Source organism: Triturus cristatus, chromosome 7 (genome assembly GCF_964204655.1).
Source record: "Triturus cristatus chromosome 7, aTriCri1.1, whole genome shotgun sequence".
In the NCBI taxonomy this organism is placed as follows: Eukaryota; Metazoa; Chordata; class Amphibia; order Caudata; family Salamandridae; genus Triturus; species Triturus cristatus.
This window is the reverse complement of record NC_140590.1, coordinates 1,688,350,874-1,688,371,274: the sequence shown is the minus strand read 5'-3', so window position 1 is coordinate 1,688,371,274 and position 20,401 is coordinate 1,688,350,874. Positions and strand designations below refer to the sequence as shown.

General features: G+C 51.1%; 1 protein-coding gene across 2 annotated transcripts in view; it reads left to right on the top strand.

The window, feature by feature from the left end:
• The window catches only part of GPR162 (G protein-coupled receptor 162), a 164,284-nt gene that overhangs the window by 91,652 nt on the left and 52,231 nt on the right, over nt 1–20,401 (top strand). For both annotated transcript variants that reach the window (XM_085619854.1, XM_085619855.1), the window contains exon 2: nt 10,140–12,219. In XM_085619854.1, coding sequence (XP_085475980.1) covers nt 11,419–12,219 — 801 coding nt within the window. In that variant the 5' untranslated portion in view covers nt 10,140–11,418. The remainder of the gene's footprint in view (nt 1–10,139; nt 12,220–20,401) is intronic.

The window sequence follows — 20,401 nt, the reverse complement described above, 5'->3', positions numbered from 1 at the left end:
TGCAGTATGGTGGGAAAGAGTTCCTTGGAAGTAGTGCAGTATGGTGAGGGAACATCCCTTTGATACAGTGCAGTGCAGCGGGATAGAGTTCATTGGATGCAGTGCAATATGGTGGGATAGGGTATCATGAATGAAGTGCAGTATGTTTAGAGAGAGTTCATTAGTTGCAGTGTACTATGATGGGATAGCGTTCCTTTGATGCAATACTTTATGGTGGGATACAGTTCCTTGGATGTGGTGCAGTATGGTGGAGTAACGTTCCTTTGATGCAGTACAGTTTGGTGGGATAGAGTTCATTGGATGCTGTGCAGTATATGGGTATAGCATTTTTTCAATGCAGTGCAGCATGGTGGGATAGCATTCCTTTGATGCAGTACAGTATGGTGGGATAGTGTTTCTTGGATGCAGTGCAGGGTGATGTGTTAGTACATTTAAGGTGCACTGAGGCTTTGTTGCAACTCATGGATGCAATGCAGTATGGTAGGCTAACGTTTCTTGGATTCAGTGCAGGGTGATGTGTTAGTACTTTAAGGTGCACTGGTGCTTTCTAGCGACTCTTAGATGTATGCAGTATGGTGGGCTAACGTTTCTTGGATGCAGTGCAGGGTTATGTTATGTTATGTTATGTTATGTTAAGTGGAATTTATAGAGCGCACTGACACCGAGGGTTTCCTGGCGCTGAAAGACAGAGGAGAGTCTGGGGATCAGAGGAGGTGGGAGTTAGCCGGGTAAGGGGAAGAGGAAGGTTTTGAGCAGTTTTCTGAAATGAAGGAGAGAGCTACTGGATTTAATGGTTAAGGGAAGAGGGTTCCAGAATTTGGGGGCAAGGTAGGCGAACCGACGGCCGCCGAATTTGTTGGTTTTAGTTTTGGGGACAGCGAGCAGGTTGGGGAGGGCTGAGCGAAGATTACGCGTCATGTGCTAGGGTCATGTGCTAGTACTTTTGAAGTGCACTGGAGCTTGCTAGCAACTATTAGATGCAGTGCAGTATGGTTAGACAGGTTCCTTTGACGTAGTGCAGTATACTGATATATAGTTCATTGGATGCAGTGCATTATGGTGGATCGCGTCTCTTAAATGCACTGCAGTAAGGTGGGATAGCGTTCCGTTGATGCTGTGCAGTATGGTGGGATTGAGCTCATTGGATCCATGTAGCGTGATGGTATATAGTTCATTGGATGCAGTGTAGTATGGTGGGATGGTGTTCCTTTAGATGCAGTGCACTATGGTGGGATGGAGTTCCTTTGATGCAGTGTGGTATGGTGGGTTCAGCTTCACTGGATGTAGTGCAGTATGGTAGGATACATTTCCTTTGATGCATTGAAGTATGGTGGGATAGTCTTTCTTTGATGCAGTCCAGTATGTGGGTATAGCGTTTCTTCAATGCAGTGCAGCATGGTGGGATAGCATTTCTTTGATGCAGTGCAATATAGTTAAATAGTGTTTATTGGACACAGCGCAGTATGGTGGGATAGTATTCCTTTGATGCAGTGCAGTATGGTGGGATAGCATTAATTGGATGCAGTGAAGTATGGTGAGATAGAGTTCATTGGAAGCAGTGCAGGGTGATATGTCAGTACCTCTAAGGTGAATGGAGGCTCTCTAGCATCTCTTGGATGCAGTGCAGTATAGTGGACTACAGCTTCTTGGATGCAATGCACGGTGATGTGTTACTACTTCTAGAGTGCACTTGAGCTCTCTAGCAACTCTTGGATGCAGTGCAGTACACTGGGATAGAGTTCCTTTGATGCAGTATAGCGGGATAGAGCTCATTGGATGCAGTGCAGTACGGTGGGAAAGTGTTTCTAAGATGAAGTGCAGTATGGTGGGATAGCGTTCCTGTGATGCAGTGCTGTATGGCAGTATATAGTTCATTGTATGATGGGATAGAGTTCCTTTGACACAGTGCAGTATGGTGGGTTAGTGTTCATTAAATGCAGTGCAATATGGTTGGATAGAGTTTCTTTGATGCAGTATGGTGGGATAGAATTCCTTTGATGCAGTGCAGTATGGTGGCATAGCATTTCTTGGATGCAGTGCAGTATGGTGGGATAGCCTTCCTTTGATACAGTGCAGTATGGTGGCATAAAGTTGATTGGATGCACTGCAGCATGATGGGATAGAGTTCATTGGATGCAGTGCAGTATGGTGGTATAGCGTTCTTTTGATGCAGTGCTGTATGGTGAGATGGCTTCCCTTTGATGCAGTGCAGTATGGTTGGATAGCATTACTTGGGTGAGGTGCAGGGTGATGTGTTAGTACCTCTAAGGTGCACTGAGGCTCGGAAGCAACTCTTGGATGCAGTGCATTATGGTAGGATAGAGTTTCTTGAATGCAGTGCAGGGTGATGTGTTAGTAATTCTATGGTGCACTGAAGTTCTCTAGTCACTCTTGGATGCAGTGCAGTACGTGGGATGGGGTTCCTTTGATGCAGTGCAGTGTAGCCTGAAAGAGTTCATTGCATGCAGTGCAGTATGGTAGGATAGTTTCCTGAATGCAATGCAGTATGGCGGTATAGACTTCATTGGATGCCGTGCAGTATGGTGGGATAGCATTCCTTTTGATGCAGTGCAGCATGGTGGAATAGTGTTTCTTGGGCGCAGTGTGGTATGGTGGGAAAGACTACATTGGATGCAGTTCAGTATGGTAGGGTAGAGTTCCTTTGATTTCGTGCAGTACGGTGGCATAGCATTCCTTTGATGCAGTGCAGTATGTTGGGTTAGAGATCATTGGATGCAGTGCAGTATTGTAAGAGAGAGTTCCTTTGATGCAGTACAGTATGTTGGAATAGTATTCCCTTGATGCAGTGCAATATGGTGGGATAGAGTTCCTTTGATGCAGTACAGTATGGTGGAATAGTATTCCTTTGATGCAGTGCAATATGGTGGGATAGAGTTCCTTTGACACAGTGCAGTATGGTGGGTTAGAGTTCATTAAATGCAGTGCAATATGGTAGGATAGAGTTTCTTTGATGCAGTATGGTGGGATAGAATTCCATTGATGCAGTGCAGTATGGTGAGGTAGAGATTCTTGGACGCCATGCATTATGGTGGGATAGCCTTCCTTTGATACAATAGGGTGAGATAGCTTCCCCTTGATGCAGTGCCGCATGGTTGGACAGTGTTTCTTGGATGCAGTGCAAGGTGACGTGCTAGTACACTGAAGTTCTCTAGTCATTCTTGGATGCAGTGCAGTATGTGGGATGGGGTTCCTTTGATGCAGTGCAGTGTAGCGTGTAAGATTTAATTGCATGTAGTGCAGTATGGTAGGATAGGGTTTCTTGGATGCAGTGCAGTATGGCTGGATATACTTCATTGGATGCAGTGCAGTATGGTGGGATAGCATTTCTTTGATGCAGCGCAGCATGGCGTGATAGTATTTCTTGGACGTAGTGCAATATGGTGGAGTAGAGTTCTTTTGACGCAGTGCAGTATGGTGGGATTGTGTTCCTTTGATGCAGTGCATGGCCCATTAGCGTTTCTTGGCTGTAGTGCATAATGGTATGCTAAAGTTCATTGGATGCAGTGCAGTATGGTAAGACAGAGTTCCTTTGATGCAGTGCAGTATGGTGGGATAGCATTCATTTGATGCAGTGCAGTGTGGTGGGATAGTGTTTCTTTGATGCAGTGCTATATGGTGGGGTAGAGTTCCTTTGACGCAGTGCAGTGTGGTGGGATAGTGTTCCTTTGATGCAGTGCATGGCCCGATAGGATGCAGCACCTTTTGTTGAGTTACTGCTCTAGAATAATGCCTAGTTTGGTGGGTCTGTGTCCTTGGGATCAAGCAGAGAATAATATTTTTTCCGCCTCTAGAACACATTGTACTGGTTTGGCTGAGCAGCCTCGGACGCAGTACAGTGTGGTAGGGCGCTGTATATGAGTGAATGAGTGATATGGTACACCGCTGTTTATAAACTTTAAAAATCTATCTAAGGCACATGCTACACCTAAAATAATGCATTTTAAATAAAAAGTGAAGTGCAACCAATCCTGATCTAATGTTATATTTTAAGAAAGTAGGCTTTAAAATTCCCTGTCGCGAAGTAAAGAAATATCGGCAGTCTAAAAGTATATAGACCTTCATAGAAGTATCCAATACAACCCGGAAGGGTGCGCATCAAGTGGGTGTAAACCCACTCTACATTTAGAGAGGATATGGTGCATTCTAGAGTTTAGTAGACTATTAAGATAGGGGAAGGTTGCATTGACTGCCCATGTCTTAAAAACTTTTTCAACTAAAGGCTTTGCTCTCAGATAATGAAGACCCCCTTTCTTTTTATTCTAACCCACCCATTATTGATAATACTTTCTTGGAGTACGTTAGTGGAGATGCCACAGTACAACTCTTGATCTTTAGCACATCCGCCATCGCCTTCAGCAGTTTCCGTGTCTTCTGAGCCCACTTAAGATCACCTGTAATGGTCTCATCCCGACATAGAGTGGTTATCTTGGGTTCCTTGGAAACTAATAATTTTCTCCCAAACTTTAATGTTCGTATAGCTGTAATTAAGGACCAAGATTGGAGCACAACCTCCACGTGGTATCCTGCTGCTCAGCCAGATTGACTGCTTGATAGAATGTTGGTGTTTGGAATGATTGCGTGTGTGAATGAGTTGGTGGATGGGCTGAGCAGCAGGGAAGCTGCTCCTGGTGGGGCTCGCGCTTGCTTTCTTGCTTACTCTCTGACTTAAGGATTACTCACTCTGCTGCGTATCCTGCTACTCAATAAACCTACACTGAAAAGCTACCTGGCTTAGAGCACTCTTCATTATACTGCACTCCACCCTAATGGCCAATACCATTGTGCATTTAGGGAGGGATTATAGGGTTTTTAAGCAACATCCCTCTATCTTATACCAGCCTAGAATTTTATCTAAGCCCGGCACTGCTACTCCATATAGTATTTTAGGATGAATTAGTGCTTCATAAACTGCTATCATCAGATGATGGGTTGGCCTGCCAAATTCTCGCTTGATTTTCTGTAAACCTCTGATGGATAATAATGCTTTTGCCTTTAACGTCTCCATACGGGAACGCCAACTCACTAGCAAAAAGCATCCCTAGATACTGAGGGCCTCATTTATGAGAAGTGACGCATCGCTGCGTGAAAGCAGCGATGCGTCACTTCCCAGTGCGCCCTCCTTGCGACACCAATGATGCGTCATATTTATAATATGACGCATCATGTCGCAAGGAAGGACAGATACGTCAGTACAACTGACGTATCTGTCGGCACATTGCTGGAGTTGTGTCGGAAGCCTGACGCAACTCCAGCAATGTTCCTTTCACATGGGGCAAGCCCCATGTGAAAGGGCCTGCGTCACCCTTACGCCTGCCATGAGGCAGGTGTAAGGTTTTGACGCATTGGCGTCCTAGTAGTGGCGCCACTCCTACGACCCTTTCTTGCGGGGGTATGCCCACCCTGCACACATTATACCTGGCGCAGGTATAATGTAGCGCAGGGGTTTACAAAGTGACGCATCTACCTAGATGCGTCACTTCGTAAATATGGCGCGACATGGCGCATGTTTTACGCCACTGGTGCGTCACAAAAAGTGACGCACCTGTGGCGCAAAAGTGACGCAGGGACTCATAAATGAGACCCTGAGATGTCTTCGATTTTGGACTGCCCAATTAACCATTTGAAGCAGTGTTTTCTGTTACCAAAGGTCATAATTTTGGTTTTATCTAAATTAATTATTAAATTATTTTTCATGCTGTGCTTGTCAAACTCCACCAATTTCCTTTGTAAGTCACCTGTCCACCATAACAAGATCATCCACATAGAGCAGGCATGATATGTGGGAACCCCTCATTTTAGGAGAAAAGGAGTTAGTACCTAATAGTGTTTTTGGGAGGTCAGCTATGTATATAGTGAAAAAATTGGGGGGCTTCACACTACCTTGCCATTGCCCATTATAATGATAATCTTTCAAGAGAAGCTATCATCAGTGACCAACTCTTCTCTGGTCCAATTTCCAATGTGGAGATCATTTAGTATCCCCAAAAAAGAACCTGGAATTTCCTTACTTTCCAGTTTGTCCCAGAAGATCTTTCATTCCACCAAATCAAAGGCAGCCCGGAAGTCTACAAAGCAGATATATAGACACAGCCCACAATTTCTGATCATTTTGGTGCAATAGTGGATAGGCTAAGGCAGTGATCTACCGTCGAATGGCCAGGTGTGGAGCTGCCCTGTTCGCCTGGGATCAGATTCTGCAGTCCGCACTATTGTGGGAGTGCCTGGAGCTATACTTTGCTATAACTTTTTGCACCCACATCCATTAAACGTATCAACCAGTGGTTTTTGGGGTCTGCTGGATCACCCTTTAAAATATTAATTTTATTATTGCACCTTTCCAGGTCTGGGGATAGGTCTAGAAGATATAAATCGTTCAAACACATCCCGATAGATTTTTGCCCACCAATTTGTATTAGCCTTTATTATGACTGCGGCAGATCAGCCGGTCCTGCAGATTTGGTCATGTTTATTTGCATTATAATATCTCTAATTGCAGATTCATCAGACGAGGAGAGTAATTCGGGTCGGTGGGACAGGCTTCTTGGTGCCCAGATTATCTTTCTCTGCATATAGTAACTTTAGGTGTTCTCCCCAGCCCTCTTCAGATACCGTACTTCCTATTCTTACCTCCACGCCATGTACCCTTGAGCGCACCAATTTCCAAAGCTTTGTCTCATCATTGGTTGAAATTACCGCCATCATTTCACCCCAGCTCCTTGTGTATGTGTCAGGGCGCAGTGTAGTGTGTCATTGTCACTAGGATAAACTAAGTGGAAGATGAAGTCCATGATGATGTGTTATTGTCCTCATGGTGCAGTGAAGTGGGTCAGTTTTCCCAGGAGGCAGCACGCAGTCCTTCACAATGGCCACTATGATGTAGAAACTGACCACAAGGACACTGCACCCAGCACCACCACAAGAGACTCCATGATACAGTCTGCCACACAAGGCCCACACAGAGAAGGCATAGTCACTGAGTGCTGTGACACTTCCAAGTCACTATGCAGATGAAGGAAGGGTGGGAAGGCTGTGAGTAACTCACTCAGTGGAGAGAACTCCATCATTGCACATCATCTCACACCAGAGAGGCCTCTGCAGGTCTGAACCAACCAAATGCGAGTTAGGTTTAGACACGTCACTACATTGGCGGGAATCATGGATGTCTCTTGCATTACCATATGCAGAGTCCTTTTTAGGTCTCGCCTAGTGACGCAGCGCATGCGCTGCCCCCCTTGGCGAGACTTATTGTTGTCGGTTTGGTGGGCGAAGGGGGACAGGGCATGTGCACGCATACGTCTGTCTAACAGCTTCGCTGTGCGCACGGAGGACAAAACAATTGCACGCACTCTGCTTTCGTTCTTAAGGACAAACCATATGCATGCTCTTTGCTTTTGTTGCCGCACGGTATTTACTTTCGCTTTTCTTCACTCGATTTTTACTTTTTTTTCTCCCTCTATCAGGCCCCTTCTGCTTTTGTGATACTCTACCCTACCGCAATAACACATGCCCCCGCATATGCTTTTTTTCTTTTTAACTAGCGCATGCAGCCCAGGACATGAGGCTGAGTCATAAAGCCCCCCCAACCCCGCCTTGAGTATCATAGCATAGCAACCCTTCCATAAATAAGCACTGGCCAAAACAACTGCGCCTGCAGCCCACCCGTGCCCTCGCTCTTGGGACAGCCTCACCTTGCATTTTTGCCAAAGCGACGTTAATCACCTCGCAGCCTCACATGTCTATTTTGCATCCCCGGGCTCCCTTCTCTGTTGCTCTCAACTCCACGCACCGACTTCCTCACTCTGTAGTCAACGAGGGACGGATGTAGGGCCGCGGCTGCTGCACACAATGGCCTGAAAGCCCCCCTTGAGTAAAGTTTACTCGGCCGGGGCTGACAGAAGCTGTTTGCAGGGCGAGGTCACGCCCACTGGTCCCTAACACTAACAAAGGCCCGACAAAGGTGATTACACAGTTTAGGAGCTGGGCTTTGAAATGCTGTGCTGATCCTCGCTGTCACTCCTGTCTTCGAATTCCAAAGCAGGCACAAGGCCCATCTCCACTGCAGCTTTGGCAACTTCGTTCACTTTTCCACACTCCATCAATGAATCCCCACTTACATCGCACAGATTCATTGCCTTTCAAAGACTTCTACTAGATTTGTATTTATATCTGCCCGATTAGTTTTTAAGTGTGTTCTCCCCCACCTCTCCAACATGAGTTTTCCTTTATTCCACAGACTCACTCGCCCATGTTAGTTTACACTCCCTTATGCTAGTTAATGTTACCTTATGTTCGGTCATGTAATGATAGACCACGCCATGCTCTGATACGTAAGCTAACTTATGCTATGTTATTTGGGTTGCTTGTAAATTATTGTTTGAGCATATTATGCAGTTATATCAAAGCTTAGCATAATATGCTAAATTCATGGTATTCCTGTGTTAGAATATATAATCATAATGATATGTTACATTTTATTTAATCGTATATGGTACATTATATCACATAATTTCAGACAATGCTGTACTTGCTATCTTAAGGTTAGATGAGACTCTTGTCAGTTTCGGTTTGAACACTTTATTCGGAGGAGTTTCCATCCAAAAAAGTAACATGCATGTAACAAATAAACATTTCATCCAGTTAAAAACATATTCAGGAATGTTAATAAAAGAGTGATTACAAATAGCAGCAGATTGTTAGAATGGTAAAGTGCCACATGCCCTCACAGCATATTTAAACAAGCATTTGCAATGCAAAAGGTCTCGCATTTGCGAGAGTTTGTGCTATTGGCATTGTAAATAGCAAAGCTTTTTGTTTATGTGTTTTGAAACCCTGCAATGAGTGCATAAACACACATTTTGTACTTTTAGTAGTATTTGCTTAGGAGAAGCAAGGCTGTTAGTAACTGTGCCTGTTTTACTGTCAGCCGTGCATTTCGCAAGCAAGGACCATTAGTACTAAGTGCATATTTACACGCACTTGCTGGCTTTTAAAATGCATAAATAAAAGGACTTCGCATTTACAATGCCAATAGGTCAAACTCTCACAAATGCGAGACCTATTGCATTGAAAAGGCTTGTTTCATGTGCAGGCATTCCACTGATAGTGAGAGCTACAGGCTTCCAGGGGCAGGCCTAATATTAAAAGGCACTGCTGAGCAGTGCTTTATACTTGGGGATCAGAGAACATTTGTACACACACACATACAGGCACTCAAAACACAAGCACACACAAACACACACACACACACACATCCACACACACAAAAAAACACACACACATAGACATAAACACACACGCGCACACACACAGACACAAACACAAATACACACACCAGCACAAACACCGCCACAGTGACACACTCACACACACCACGCACACTCGCTCAGCGTCCAATCTGAAGTTACTTTAGTCATGACTCGAAGACATCTCTGTTTAAGAATCATGGAACAACAGGCATCACAAGCAGAATTCAGTGTCTGAAAACTGAACAATTTAGGCCCCACTACACAAATTCTAATGGAAATACACACACACACAAGCACACACACACGCAAACACACACCTTCATAGATATACAAGTGTGAGTGAATGCCAGTTGGGGGGGGGGGGGTCCTCACAAGTTTGTGCATGTGTGTGCCTCTTTACTGGAATAGGGGGTGCTGCGCCTCGTGACTGGGGTGCCTTGGCAGAGCTGTGTGGGAACCACGGTGTTGGCAAAAACCACTGTGCTGCAGCTCAGAAGAGGCACTTCAGAAGAGCTCTGTGTGGGTTCAGTACGGAGGTGTGTGTGGGTGCCCCGTGGCAGAGCGAACTGCATCTCAGACGTACCAGCCTGGGGGAGGAAGAAGGCTGAGTGACAACGTGACACTTGTGACTGGAGTTTGGCACAATTGTATCCGAGCTGGTGACGGACCGCTTCTTCGAGGGGCAGGTTAAACTCCAGAGCTTCTCGAGCACTGTGGTGGGGGCTGAAGGGACGCCCAGCGAGAGGGAGGGAGGGGCGGTCTGAGAGGACAAGTGAGGGAAGAGTTGTGAGAGGTGGACAGGAGAGTGTGGGATACGGGTCTGTGGGATACGGGTCTGTGTCTTCCTAATGTCATCTCTTTCCTTTTCTGCAGGAGGGCGAGGGCTCCGCGAGTCACGCCGACATCTGCCCCCGGATCCTGAGAGGCGACAGACTTCATCCCTGACTGATACACTGCATCCACGGGGGAAGAGCCGGGCACGCCGCCAACGCCGAGACTGGCAGACATTCACTCTAACCGACAGATGGGCACCGTCCTCTGAGAGACACTTCCCCAGGAGACAGGCACACATCCTTGCGCGACAGTCGCAGTCGCTGCACCTGGGTCTACCCTGGCACTGCGCCCTGAAGTGACAGCTTGGCGCTTTATTTCTCTCCGTGGGCCAGGGAGGCGACAAGAAGGCGCGCGCCTGGAAGGAGGGATGCTTGGAGCAGAGCGCCAAGACGGCAGCCTAGTCCGCGAGGTTGGGGATGCGCTGAAGTATTGGACTGGCTGCAGTATTTAGGGGCCGTGCACCGCTCTGCCAGAGGAGGGGACAGCGAACAACCGACCATCTCACCTACCACACCCTGCCTGCAGCATTGGATGAAAGACTGGATGAACTGCGTGACATAATTTTAACACTCCGGTTTACGCGGGAGATTTTGGAGACCCCACGGGGAGTGCATTAACAATTCAGTGCACGATGGACAAACAGAACCACCCCTGGACTTTGGTAGCCCCGATGCGTGATATAAATCATAGACCCCTCTGAGAAGAGGGCAGTAACTGGCATATGATGGAGGGGAGGAGTGGACATTTCACACCACAGTTGGAAAGAGCTGAACAATTCTGGGCACGGTGAAGAATTTGGGGCTGCTTGGAGATGAGGTTTTTAATTTTGTGCAGTGCACCTGGGGAAAGTGGAGGCCCTGCTGGGATACGTTTAACAATTCTGCATGTGGGGGGAAGTTGGGGACAAGGCTGAGAAGGGGTTAACTAACTGCTGGAGAGCAGGAGTCATCGCTGGACAAAGGTCACTCCCTTTCATGTGATGGGGAATGAGTGCCACCACTGAGGAGGTATCCGCATCAAGAGACTGCAGAAAGGGGCAGACAAGAAAAAGAAATGAGACAAGAAGTTGAGAGGAGAAATAAAGACATTGAAGGGGATAAATACAAAAAAGAAAGGAAAAGAGAGGCGAAACAGAGAGAAAAACACACCTCACATTTCAGAAAGCTGGACTACCACCTTCCACTGGCACAGAACAAATGTGGCCTCACCACTGCCCATTCATCCGCACTACCCTCTGTGCCACAAAGACATAAACCAGTGGCCTCCTCTCCTGAGCCTCCTGCCTGCCCCAACCCCCTCTGCCCTGCCTGGGTGTAAGATGCATCACAGCCCCGAGGTGGAGACCTTGCACAACAACTCCCTCTCGTGGCTGGCCTGCGGCGTGCTCTCCCTGCTGGCCAACGCCTGGACCATCCTCAGCATCTCGGCCAAGCAGCAGAAGCACAAGCCGCTGGAGCTGCTGCTCTGCTTCCTGGCGGGTACCCACATCCTCATGGTCGCCATCCCGCTCACCATGTTCTCCGTCATCCAGCTGCGCAAGGAGGCCTCGGAGTACGACTGGAACGAAGGCATCTGCAAGGTCTTCGTCTCCACCTACTACACCCTGGCCCTGGCCACGTGCTTCACCGTGGCCTCGCTGTCCTACCACCGCATGTGGATGGTGCGCTGGCCGGTCAACTACCGCCTCAGCAACACCAAGAAGCAGGCGCTGCACGCCATCATGGGTATCTGGATGGTGTCCTTCATCCTCTCCACGCTGCCCAGCATCGGTTGGCATGACAACACTGAGCGCTACTACGCTCGCGGGTGCCAGTTCATCGTCAGCAAGATTGGCCTGGGCTTCGGGGTGTGCTTCAGTCTGCTGCTTCTGGGTGGCATCTCCATGGGCCTGGTGTGTGTGGCCATCACGTTCTACCATGCATTGTGCGGGCGAGGGAGGGCAGGCCGTCGTGCCGCCCGCAATGCCTTCAACGTGCCCACCATTGTGGTGGAGGATGCCCAAGGCAAGCGTCGCTCCTCCTTGGACGGCTCAGAATCTGCCAAGACCTCCATGCAAATGACCAACTTGATTGGCGCCATCGTCTTCCTCTATGACACGCTGACCGGGCTGCCCATACTGGTAAGTCAGGCATCACAAGAACACTCTTGAGCCCCTGGTGGCGACTGGCACTGCATCATCTTCCATAGCTGTACAACATCCACTGTTGGACCTATTGCCGCTTGCTGCCACCACCTGCTGCTGCACCCACTGCCGCACCCGCAGCTGCCACCACCTGATAACGCACACATTGCCGCGCTATGTTGCAGTGCCCACCGCCATTACATGCTGCCACACCCACTCCCACCACTTGCTGTATCACCTGCCACCCCTGCTGCCAGCACTTGCTGCCACACCTGCTGCCACACATACAGCCACCACTTGCTGCCACACCTAGTGCCCCTACCTGCTGCTGCACTCACTTCTACCACTTACTGCCTCACCCACTGCCGCTCCGCAGCTACCGCATGCTGCCACACCAGCTGCCACCTCCTACTGGCACACCTACTGCTGTACCGTGCTGCGCTGCCCACCGCCACCCGATGCTGCCACACCCACTGCCACCATCTGCTGATGCACCCACTGCTGCACCCTACAGTGCCTTCTGTCATCACATGTTGCCACACCCACTGTCATGGCCTGCTGTACCACCTGCTGCCGCACCTACTGCCAATCTCTCTGCCACCACCCACTGCTTTACCCGTAACTACCACATGATGCCACATCAGGTGCCACCACCTGCTAGTTCACCCTCTGCTGCACCAGCTACCATGCTCGCCACCACCACATGCTGCCACACCTAGTGCCACCGCCTGCTGACATACCCACTGCTACACCCACTACCACACTACGCTGCAGTGCCCACTTCCATTACAGACTGCGAGAGGCACTGCCACCACCTGCTGTATGACTTGCTGCCACAACGCGCTGCCGCTCCCTCTGCCACCACCTACGGCTTCACCCACTGCCACACCTGCTGCCACCATCTGCCGTTTCACCTGCTGTCATCACGTGCTGCCACCCCCTCTGCCACTACCTACTGCCTCACCCGCTGCCACACCTGTTGCCACCATCTGCTGCCACACCCGTTACACCACCTGATTCCTAGTCACTGTTGCTACCTGCTGCTGCACTCACTTCTACCCCTGCTGCACCTGCTGCCACATCCACTGCCACCTCTTGCTGCCACCATCTGCTGCCTCTCCCATTGCCACACCTGCTTCAATACCCATCTGTCACATCCACAGCCACCACATGCTGCCATACACACTGCCACCACCTGTTGCCTCTGCTGCTGCCACAGCGTGCTTCCACCACCTCTGACACCATGTACTGCCTTACCCGCTACCATACCCGCCACACTTGTTGCCACCACCTGCTGCCTCCCAGTGCGGCAACACCTGCCACTACCTGTTGCCTCACCCACAGCCACCACTTGCTTCCACAGTCACTGCTGCTACCTGCTGCTGCACCACCTCCTGCTGCCTCGCTCACTGTTGCCACCTACAGCCATGCGCACTGACACCGCAAGCTGCTTCATCTGCTGCCAAATCTGCCGCAAAAACTAGAGCCTTACCCTGCTGTAGTGCCCATGTGCAACACCTGCTGCCACACCAACTGCTACATGCTGTCACACGTTGCCACCATCCAATTCCACACCCTCTGCCATCACCTACTGACTCACCAACAGCCACTGTATGCTGCCACCACCAGCTGCCAGAGCCACTGCTGCTACACCCACTGCCACACCAGCTGTGGTCAAGCTGCTACCACCTGCTGCCTCAGATGCTGCCACAACCACTGCCTGTGCCTGCTGCATCACCTGCTGCTATACCTTTTGCCCCACCCACTGCCACCAATTGCTTCCTTAGTCGCTTCCACCGTTTGCTGTCACACCCACTGCCACACCCACTATCACTACCTGCTGCCACACCAGCTCCTACCACCTTCTATCACAATCACTGCCACACTCACAGGCACCACCTGCTTCCACACCTACTGCCACACCTGTTAACACTACCTGCTGACACACCAGCTCCTACCACCTTCTATCACAATCACTGCCACACTCACTGGCACCACCTGCTCCCACACCCACTGTCACACTTGCTGCCACACCCACTGCCACACCTGCTGACACACCCACTGCCACAGCTGCTGGCACACCCAATGTCACCACTTCTGCCTCACCTGCTTCCAGCTACTGTTCCCACACCAACTGCTGCCGACTCCCCGCCACAGCCTACTGCCACACTTCTTGCCACACCAGCTGCCACACCCAATGCCACTGACTGCTAACACTCCCACTGCCACACCCAGTTGCCACATCCTGCTGCAGCATCCACTGTCACCACCTGCTGCACCATGCTCTGCCACACCTACTGCTCCTCCCACTGCTAAGACTTGCTGCTTCTCTCACTGCCACACTCACTTCCACCACCTGCTGCCACAGTCTCCTCCACCACGTGCTGCCACACTCACATCCACCACCTTCTGCCACACTCACTTCCACCACCTTCTGCCACACTCACTTTCACCACCTGCTGCCACACTCACTTCCATGAACAGCTTCCACACTCACATGCATCACCTGCTGCCACACTTACATCCACCACCTGCTGCCACACTCACTTCCATCACCAGATGCCACACTCACATCCACCACCTGCTGCCACACTCACATCCATCACCTGCTGCCACACCCACATCCACCATATTCTGCCACACTCACTTCCACCACCTGCTACCACACCCACATCCATCATATTCTGCCACACTCACTTCCACCACCTGCTGCCATGCTCACTCCCCCACCTGCTACCACACTCACATCCACCACCTCTTTTCACACCCACTTCCACCACCTGCTGCCACACTCACATCCACCCCCTGCTGCCACACCAACTTCCACCAACTGCTGCCACTCACTGCTACCACTCACATCCACCACCTGCTGCCACACCCACTTCCAACACCTGCTGCCACACTCACATTCACCACCTGCTGCCACACCCACTTCCAATACCTGCTGCCACACTGACATCCACCACCTGCTGCCACACCCACTGCCACACCTTCTGCCACACCCAATGTCATCATTTCTGCCTCACCTACTTCCAGCTTCTGTTCCCACATCACCTGCTTCTGACTCCCTGCCAGTCTGCTGCCACACTCCTTGCCACACCAGCTGCCACACCCACTGCCACTACCTGCTGCCACACCCACTGCCACACCCTGTTGCTACCTCCGGCTGCACCAACTGTCACCACCTGCTGCACCATGCGCTGCCACACCTACTGCTGCTCCCACTTCCAAGTCGTGTTGCTTCTCTCACTGCCAATCACTTCCACCACGTGCTGCCACACTCACATCCATCACCTTTTGCCACACTCACATCCACCACCTGCTGCCACACCCACTTCCACCACCTGTTGCCACACTCACTTCCACCACCTGCTGCCATACTCACATCCACCACCTTCTGCCACACTCACTTGCACCACCTGCAGCCACCCTCACTTCCACCACCTGTTGCCACACTTACTTCCACCACCTGCTGCCACACTCACATCCACCACCTTCTGCCACACTCACTTGCACCACCTGCAGCCACACTCACTTCCACCACCTGCTGCCACACTCACAACCACCACCTGCTGCCACACTCACTTCCACCACCTGCTGCCACACTCGCACCCACCACCTGCTGCCACACAAATCCACCACCTGCTGCCACACACATCCACCACCTGCTGCCACACTCACTTCCATCACCTTCTGCCACAATTACATCCACCATCTGCTGCCACACTCACTTCCACCACCTGCTGCCACACTCACACCCACCACCTGCTGCCACACTCGCACCCACCACCTGCTGCCACACTCACTTCCACCACCTGCTGCCACACACATCCACCAACTACTGCCACACTCACTCCCATCACCTTCTGCCACAATTATATCCACCACCTGCTGCCACACTGACATCCACCACCTTCTGCCACACTCACTTGCACCATCTGCTGCCACACTCACATCCACCACCTGCGGCCACACCCACTTCCAGCACCTCCTGCCACACCCAATGTCACCATTTCTGCCTCACCTGCTTCCAGCTCCTGTTCCCACATCACCTGCTTCTGACTCCCTACCACAGTCTTCTTTCAACTCCTTGCCACACCAGCTGCCACTCCCACTACCTGCTAACACACCCACTGCCACACCCTGTTGCCACCTCCTGCTGCTGCACCAACTGTCACCACCTGCTGCACCTTGCACTGCCGCACCCACTGCTGCTCCTACTGCCAAGACGTGTTGCTTTTCTCACTGCCATCACTCCCTTCCACCACCTGCTGCCACACTCACATCCACCACCTTCTGCCACACTCACACCCACCACCAGCTGCCAGACCCACTTTCACCACCTGCTGCCACACTCACACCCACCACCTTCTGCCTCACTCACTTCCACCACCTGCTGCCAAAATAACATCCACCACCTGCTGCCACACTCACTTCCACCTCCTGCTGCCACACACATCCACCACCTGCTTCCACACTTACTCCCTTCACCTTCTGCCACAATTATATCCACCACCTGCTGCCAAACTCACTTCCACCACCTGCTGTCACACTCACACCCACCTAATGCTGCTCCCACTTCCAAGACTTGTTGCTTCTCTCACTGCCATCACTCACTTCCACCACGTGCTGCCACACTCACATCCACCACCTTCTCCCACACTCACATCCACCACCTGCTGCCAGACCCAATTCCACCACCTATTGCCACGCTCACTTCCACCACCTGCTGCCACACACATCCACCACCTGCTGCCACACTTACTCCCATCACCTTCTGCCACAATTATATCCACCACCTGCTGCCACAATCACTTCCACCACCTGCTGTCACACTCACACCCACCACCTGCTGCCACACTCACTTCCACCACCTGCTGCCACGTTCGCACCCACCACCTGCTGCCACACTCACATCCACCACCTGCTGCCACACTCACATCCACCACCTGCTGTCACACTCACAACCACCACCTGCTGCCATACACATCCACCACCTACTGCCACACTCACTCCCATCACCTTCTGCCACAAATATGTCCACCACCTGCTGCCACACCCACCGCCACACCTTCTGCCACACCCAATGTCACCATTTCTGCCTCACCTGCTTCCAGTTCCTGTTCCCACATCACCTGTTTCTGACTCCCTGCCACAGTCTGCTGCCACACTCCTTGCCACACCAGCTGCCACACCCACTGCCACTACCTGCCGCCACCCCACTACCACACCCTGTTGCCACCTCCTGCTGCACCAACTGTCACCACCTGCTGCACCATGCGCTGCTACACCTACTGCTGCTCCCACTTCCAAGACATGTTGCTTCTCTCACTGCCAATCACTTCCACCACGTGCTGCCACACTCACATCCATCACCTTCTGCCACACTCACATCCACCACCTGCTGCCAGACCCACTTCCACCACCTGTTGCCACACTCACTTCCACTACCTGCTGCCACACTCACATCCACCACCTTCTGCCACACTCACTTCCACCACCTGCAGCCACACTCACTTCCACCACCTGCTGCCACACTCACTTCCACCACCTGCTGCCACACTCGCACCCACCACCTGCTGCCACACTCGCACCCACCACCTGCTGCCACACAAATCCACCACCTGCTGCCACACACATCCACCACCCGCTGCCACACTCACTTCCATCACCTTCTGCCACAATTACATCCACCATCTGCTGCCACACTCACTTCCACCACCTGCTGCCACACTCGCACCCACCACCTGCTGCCACAGTCACTTCCACCACCTGCTGCCACACACATCCACCAACTACTGCCACACTCACTCCCATCACCTTCTGCCACAATTATAGCCACCACCTGCTGCCACACTCACATCCACCACCTTCTGCCACACTCACTTACACCATCTGCTGCCACACTCACATCCACCACCTGCGGCCACACCCACTTCCAGCACCTTCTGCCACACCCAATGTCACCATTTCTGCCTCACCTGCTTCCAGCTCCTGTTCCCACATCACCTGCTTCTGACTCCCTACCACAGTCTGCTGCCACACTCCTTGCCACACCAGCTGCCACACCCACTACCTGCTAACACACCCACTGCCACACCCTGTTGCCACCTCCTGCTGCTGCACCAACTCTCACCACCTGCTGCACCAACTCTCACCACCTGCTGCACCATGCACTGCCACACCTACTGCTGCTCCCACTGCCAAGACTTGTTGCTTCTCTCACTGCCATCACTCCCTTCCACCACCTGCTGCCACACTCACATCCACCACCTTCTGCCACACTCACATCCACCACCAGCTGCCAGACCCACTTCCACCACCTTCTGCCTCACTCACTTGCACCACCTGTGGCCACACTCACTTCCACCACCTGCTGCCAAAATAACATCCACCACCTGCTGCCACACTCACTTCCACCACCTGCTGCCACACTCACTTCCACCTCCTGCAGCCACACACATCCACCACCTACTTCCACACTTACTTACTTCACCTTCTGCCACAATTATATCCACCACCTGCCGCCACACTCACTTCCACCACCTGCTGTCACACTCACACCCACCTACTGCTGCTCCCACTTCCAAGACTTGTTGCTTCTCCCACTGCCATTACTCACTTTCACCACGTGCTGCCACACTCACATCCACCACCTTCTCCCACACTCACATCCACCGCCTGCTGCCAGACCCACTTCCACCACCTGTTGCCACACTCACTTCCACCTCATGCTGCCACACTCATCCACCACCTGCTGCCACACCTACTCCCATCACCTTCTGCCACAATTATATCCACCACCTGCTGCCACACTCACTTCGACCACCTGCTGCCCCACTCACACCCACCACCTGCTGCCACACTCACTTCAACCACCTGCTTCCTCCTCCGCTACCATCACTTGCTGCTGCGCCAACTGCCACCTCATGCTGTCAAGCCCACTGCCTCACCTGCTCAGTGCTCACCCCACTCACTGCCACCACACTTCTGGTGTCCCACCCCGATAAAATACCCTCTGCTCCACCCATGGCCACTCCTGCTGCCACATATACCAGAGAGACCACTGTCTCTACCTCCTGCCATGCCCAATATACAACCCACTGATGCCCCTGCTGATGTCCCCACTGCTCAGCCCATTGCAATAGACTGCCAAATCCTTGTCTTGTGGGTGCATCACCAGACTCCTCTCCTTCCTGCTTCATTCTTCTCACCAACAGTATTTCACACATTGGTTTGCTCTTTTTCCATCTCTATCAATCTTGTGTGACACACTCACTCTCCACCTCATTCTCTACCCCTCTTCTTAATGCAACGTACACCAACTTCCGCCACTTATTATATCGTTTTCCCACCAACTCTGTATTTTCCCCTTTATTCATATCTCTGTTCACCTCTCGCTTTCCCTTGAACGCTTCCCTTTCTCTCCCTGTCTATGCTCTCACTTCCCCTTACTTCCTTCTGTCTTTCACTGAGCTTCTCTTTCTCTCTCCCGTCTCTTTTCTCATACACTCTTCCTTTATTTTACTCTCGTTTCCTCATTCTATACTTCTCTTATTAATATAACTCAGGCAGCCTTTTTCTCTCTCCCTTCCTTTGTCTCTCCTGCTCCCCTAACTCCTTCCACTTTTTCTGTTCTCTCTTCTCTCCCTCTCGCTTATTCCCTCTCTCCTCTCTCCCCTCAACCACGCTCTTTGTCTCGCTTTCTCGATATATATTCTCTTGCTCTCTCTCTCTTCTCTCTCTCCAGTTCTCGATTTCTCCCTTTTTCTTCCTCCATCCTGCTCTCATTTTTCATTCTTCCTGTACCTTCTTATCCTTTCTCTTTTTCCCTTTCTTGCTCTTCCCCTCCTCATCTCTCCCTCTCACTGTCTGCTTCTCCCTACCCTGTCACCCCAGCCAGCTTCTGTCTTCCACACTGTCTAACTCTCGGTTTATCTCCGCCAGGCTCTGTTTATTGGGTATTTTTACTCTCCTCATCAATTCCTCTGTCTGCTTCCTGACAAAAACCTTTCACAGAAAGGGGGAGAAGTTAATTGATCCATTAATTAAATTGGGATAGTTACATTAGCAAGTTCATTACGTTAATTGGACAACTTAATCACTGCAAAAGCAGCCAATCGGCGCTTCCCGGGCAGACAATGCTGTGAGCCCATTCCCAGGAGCCAGGGGTCAGGGA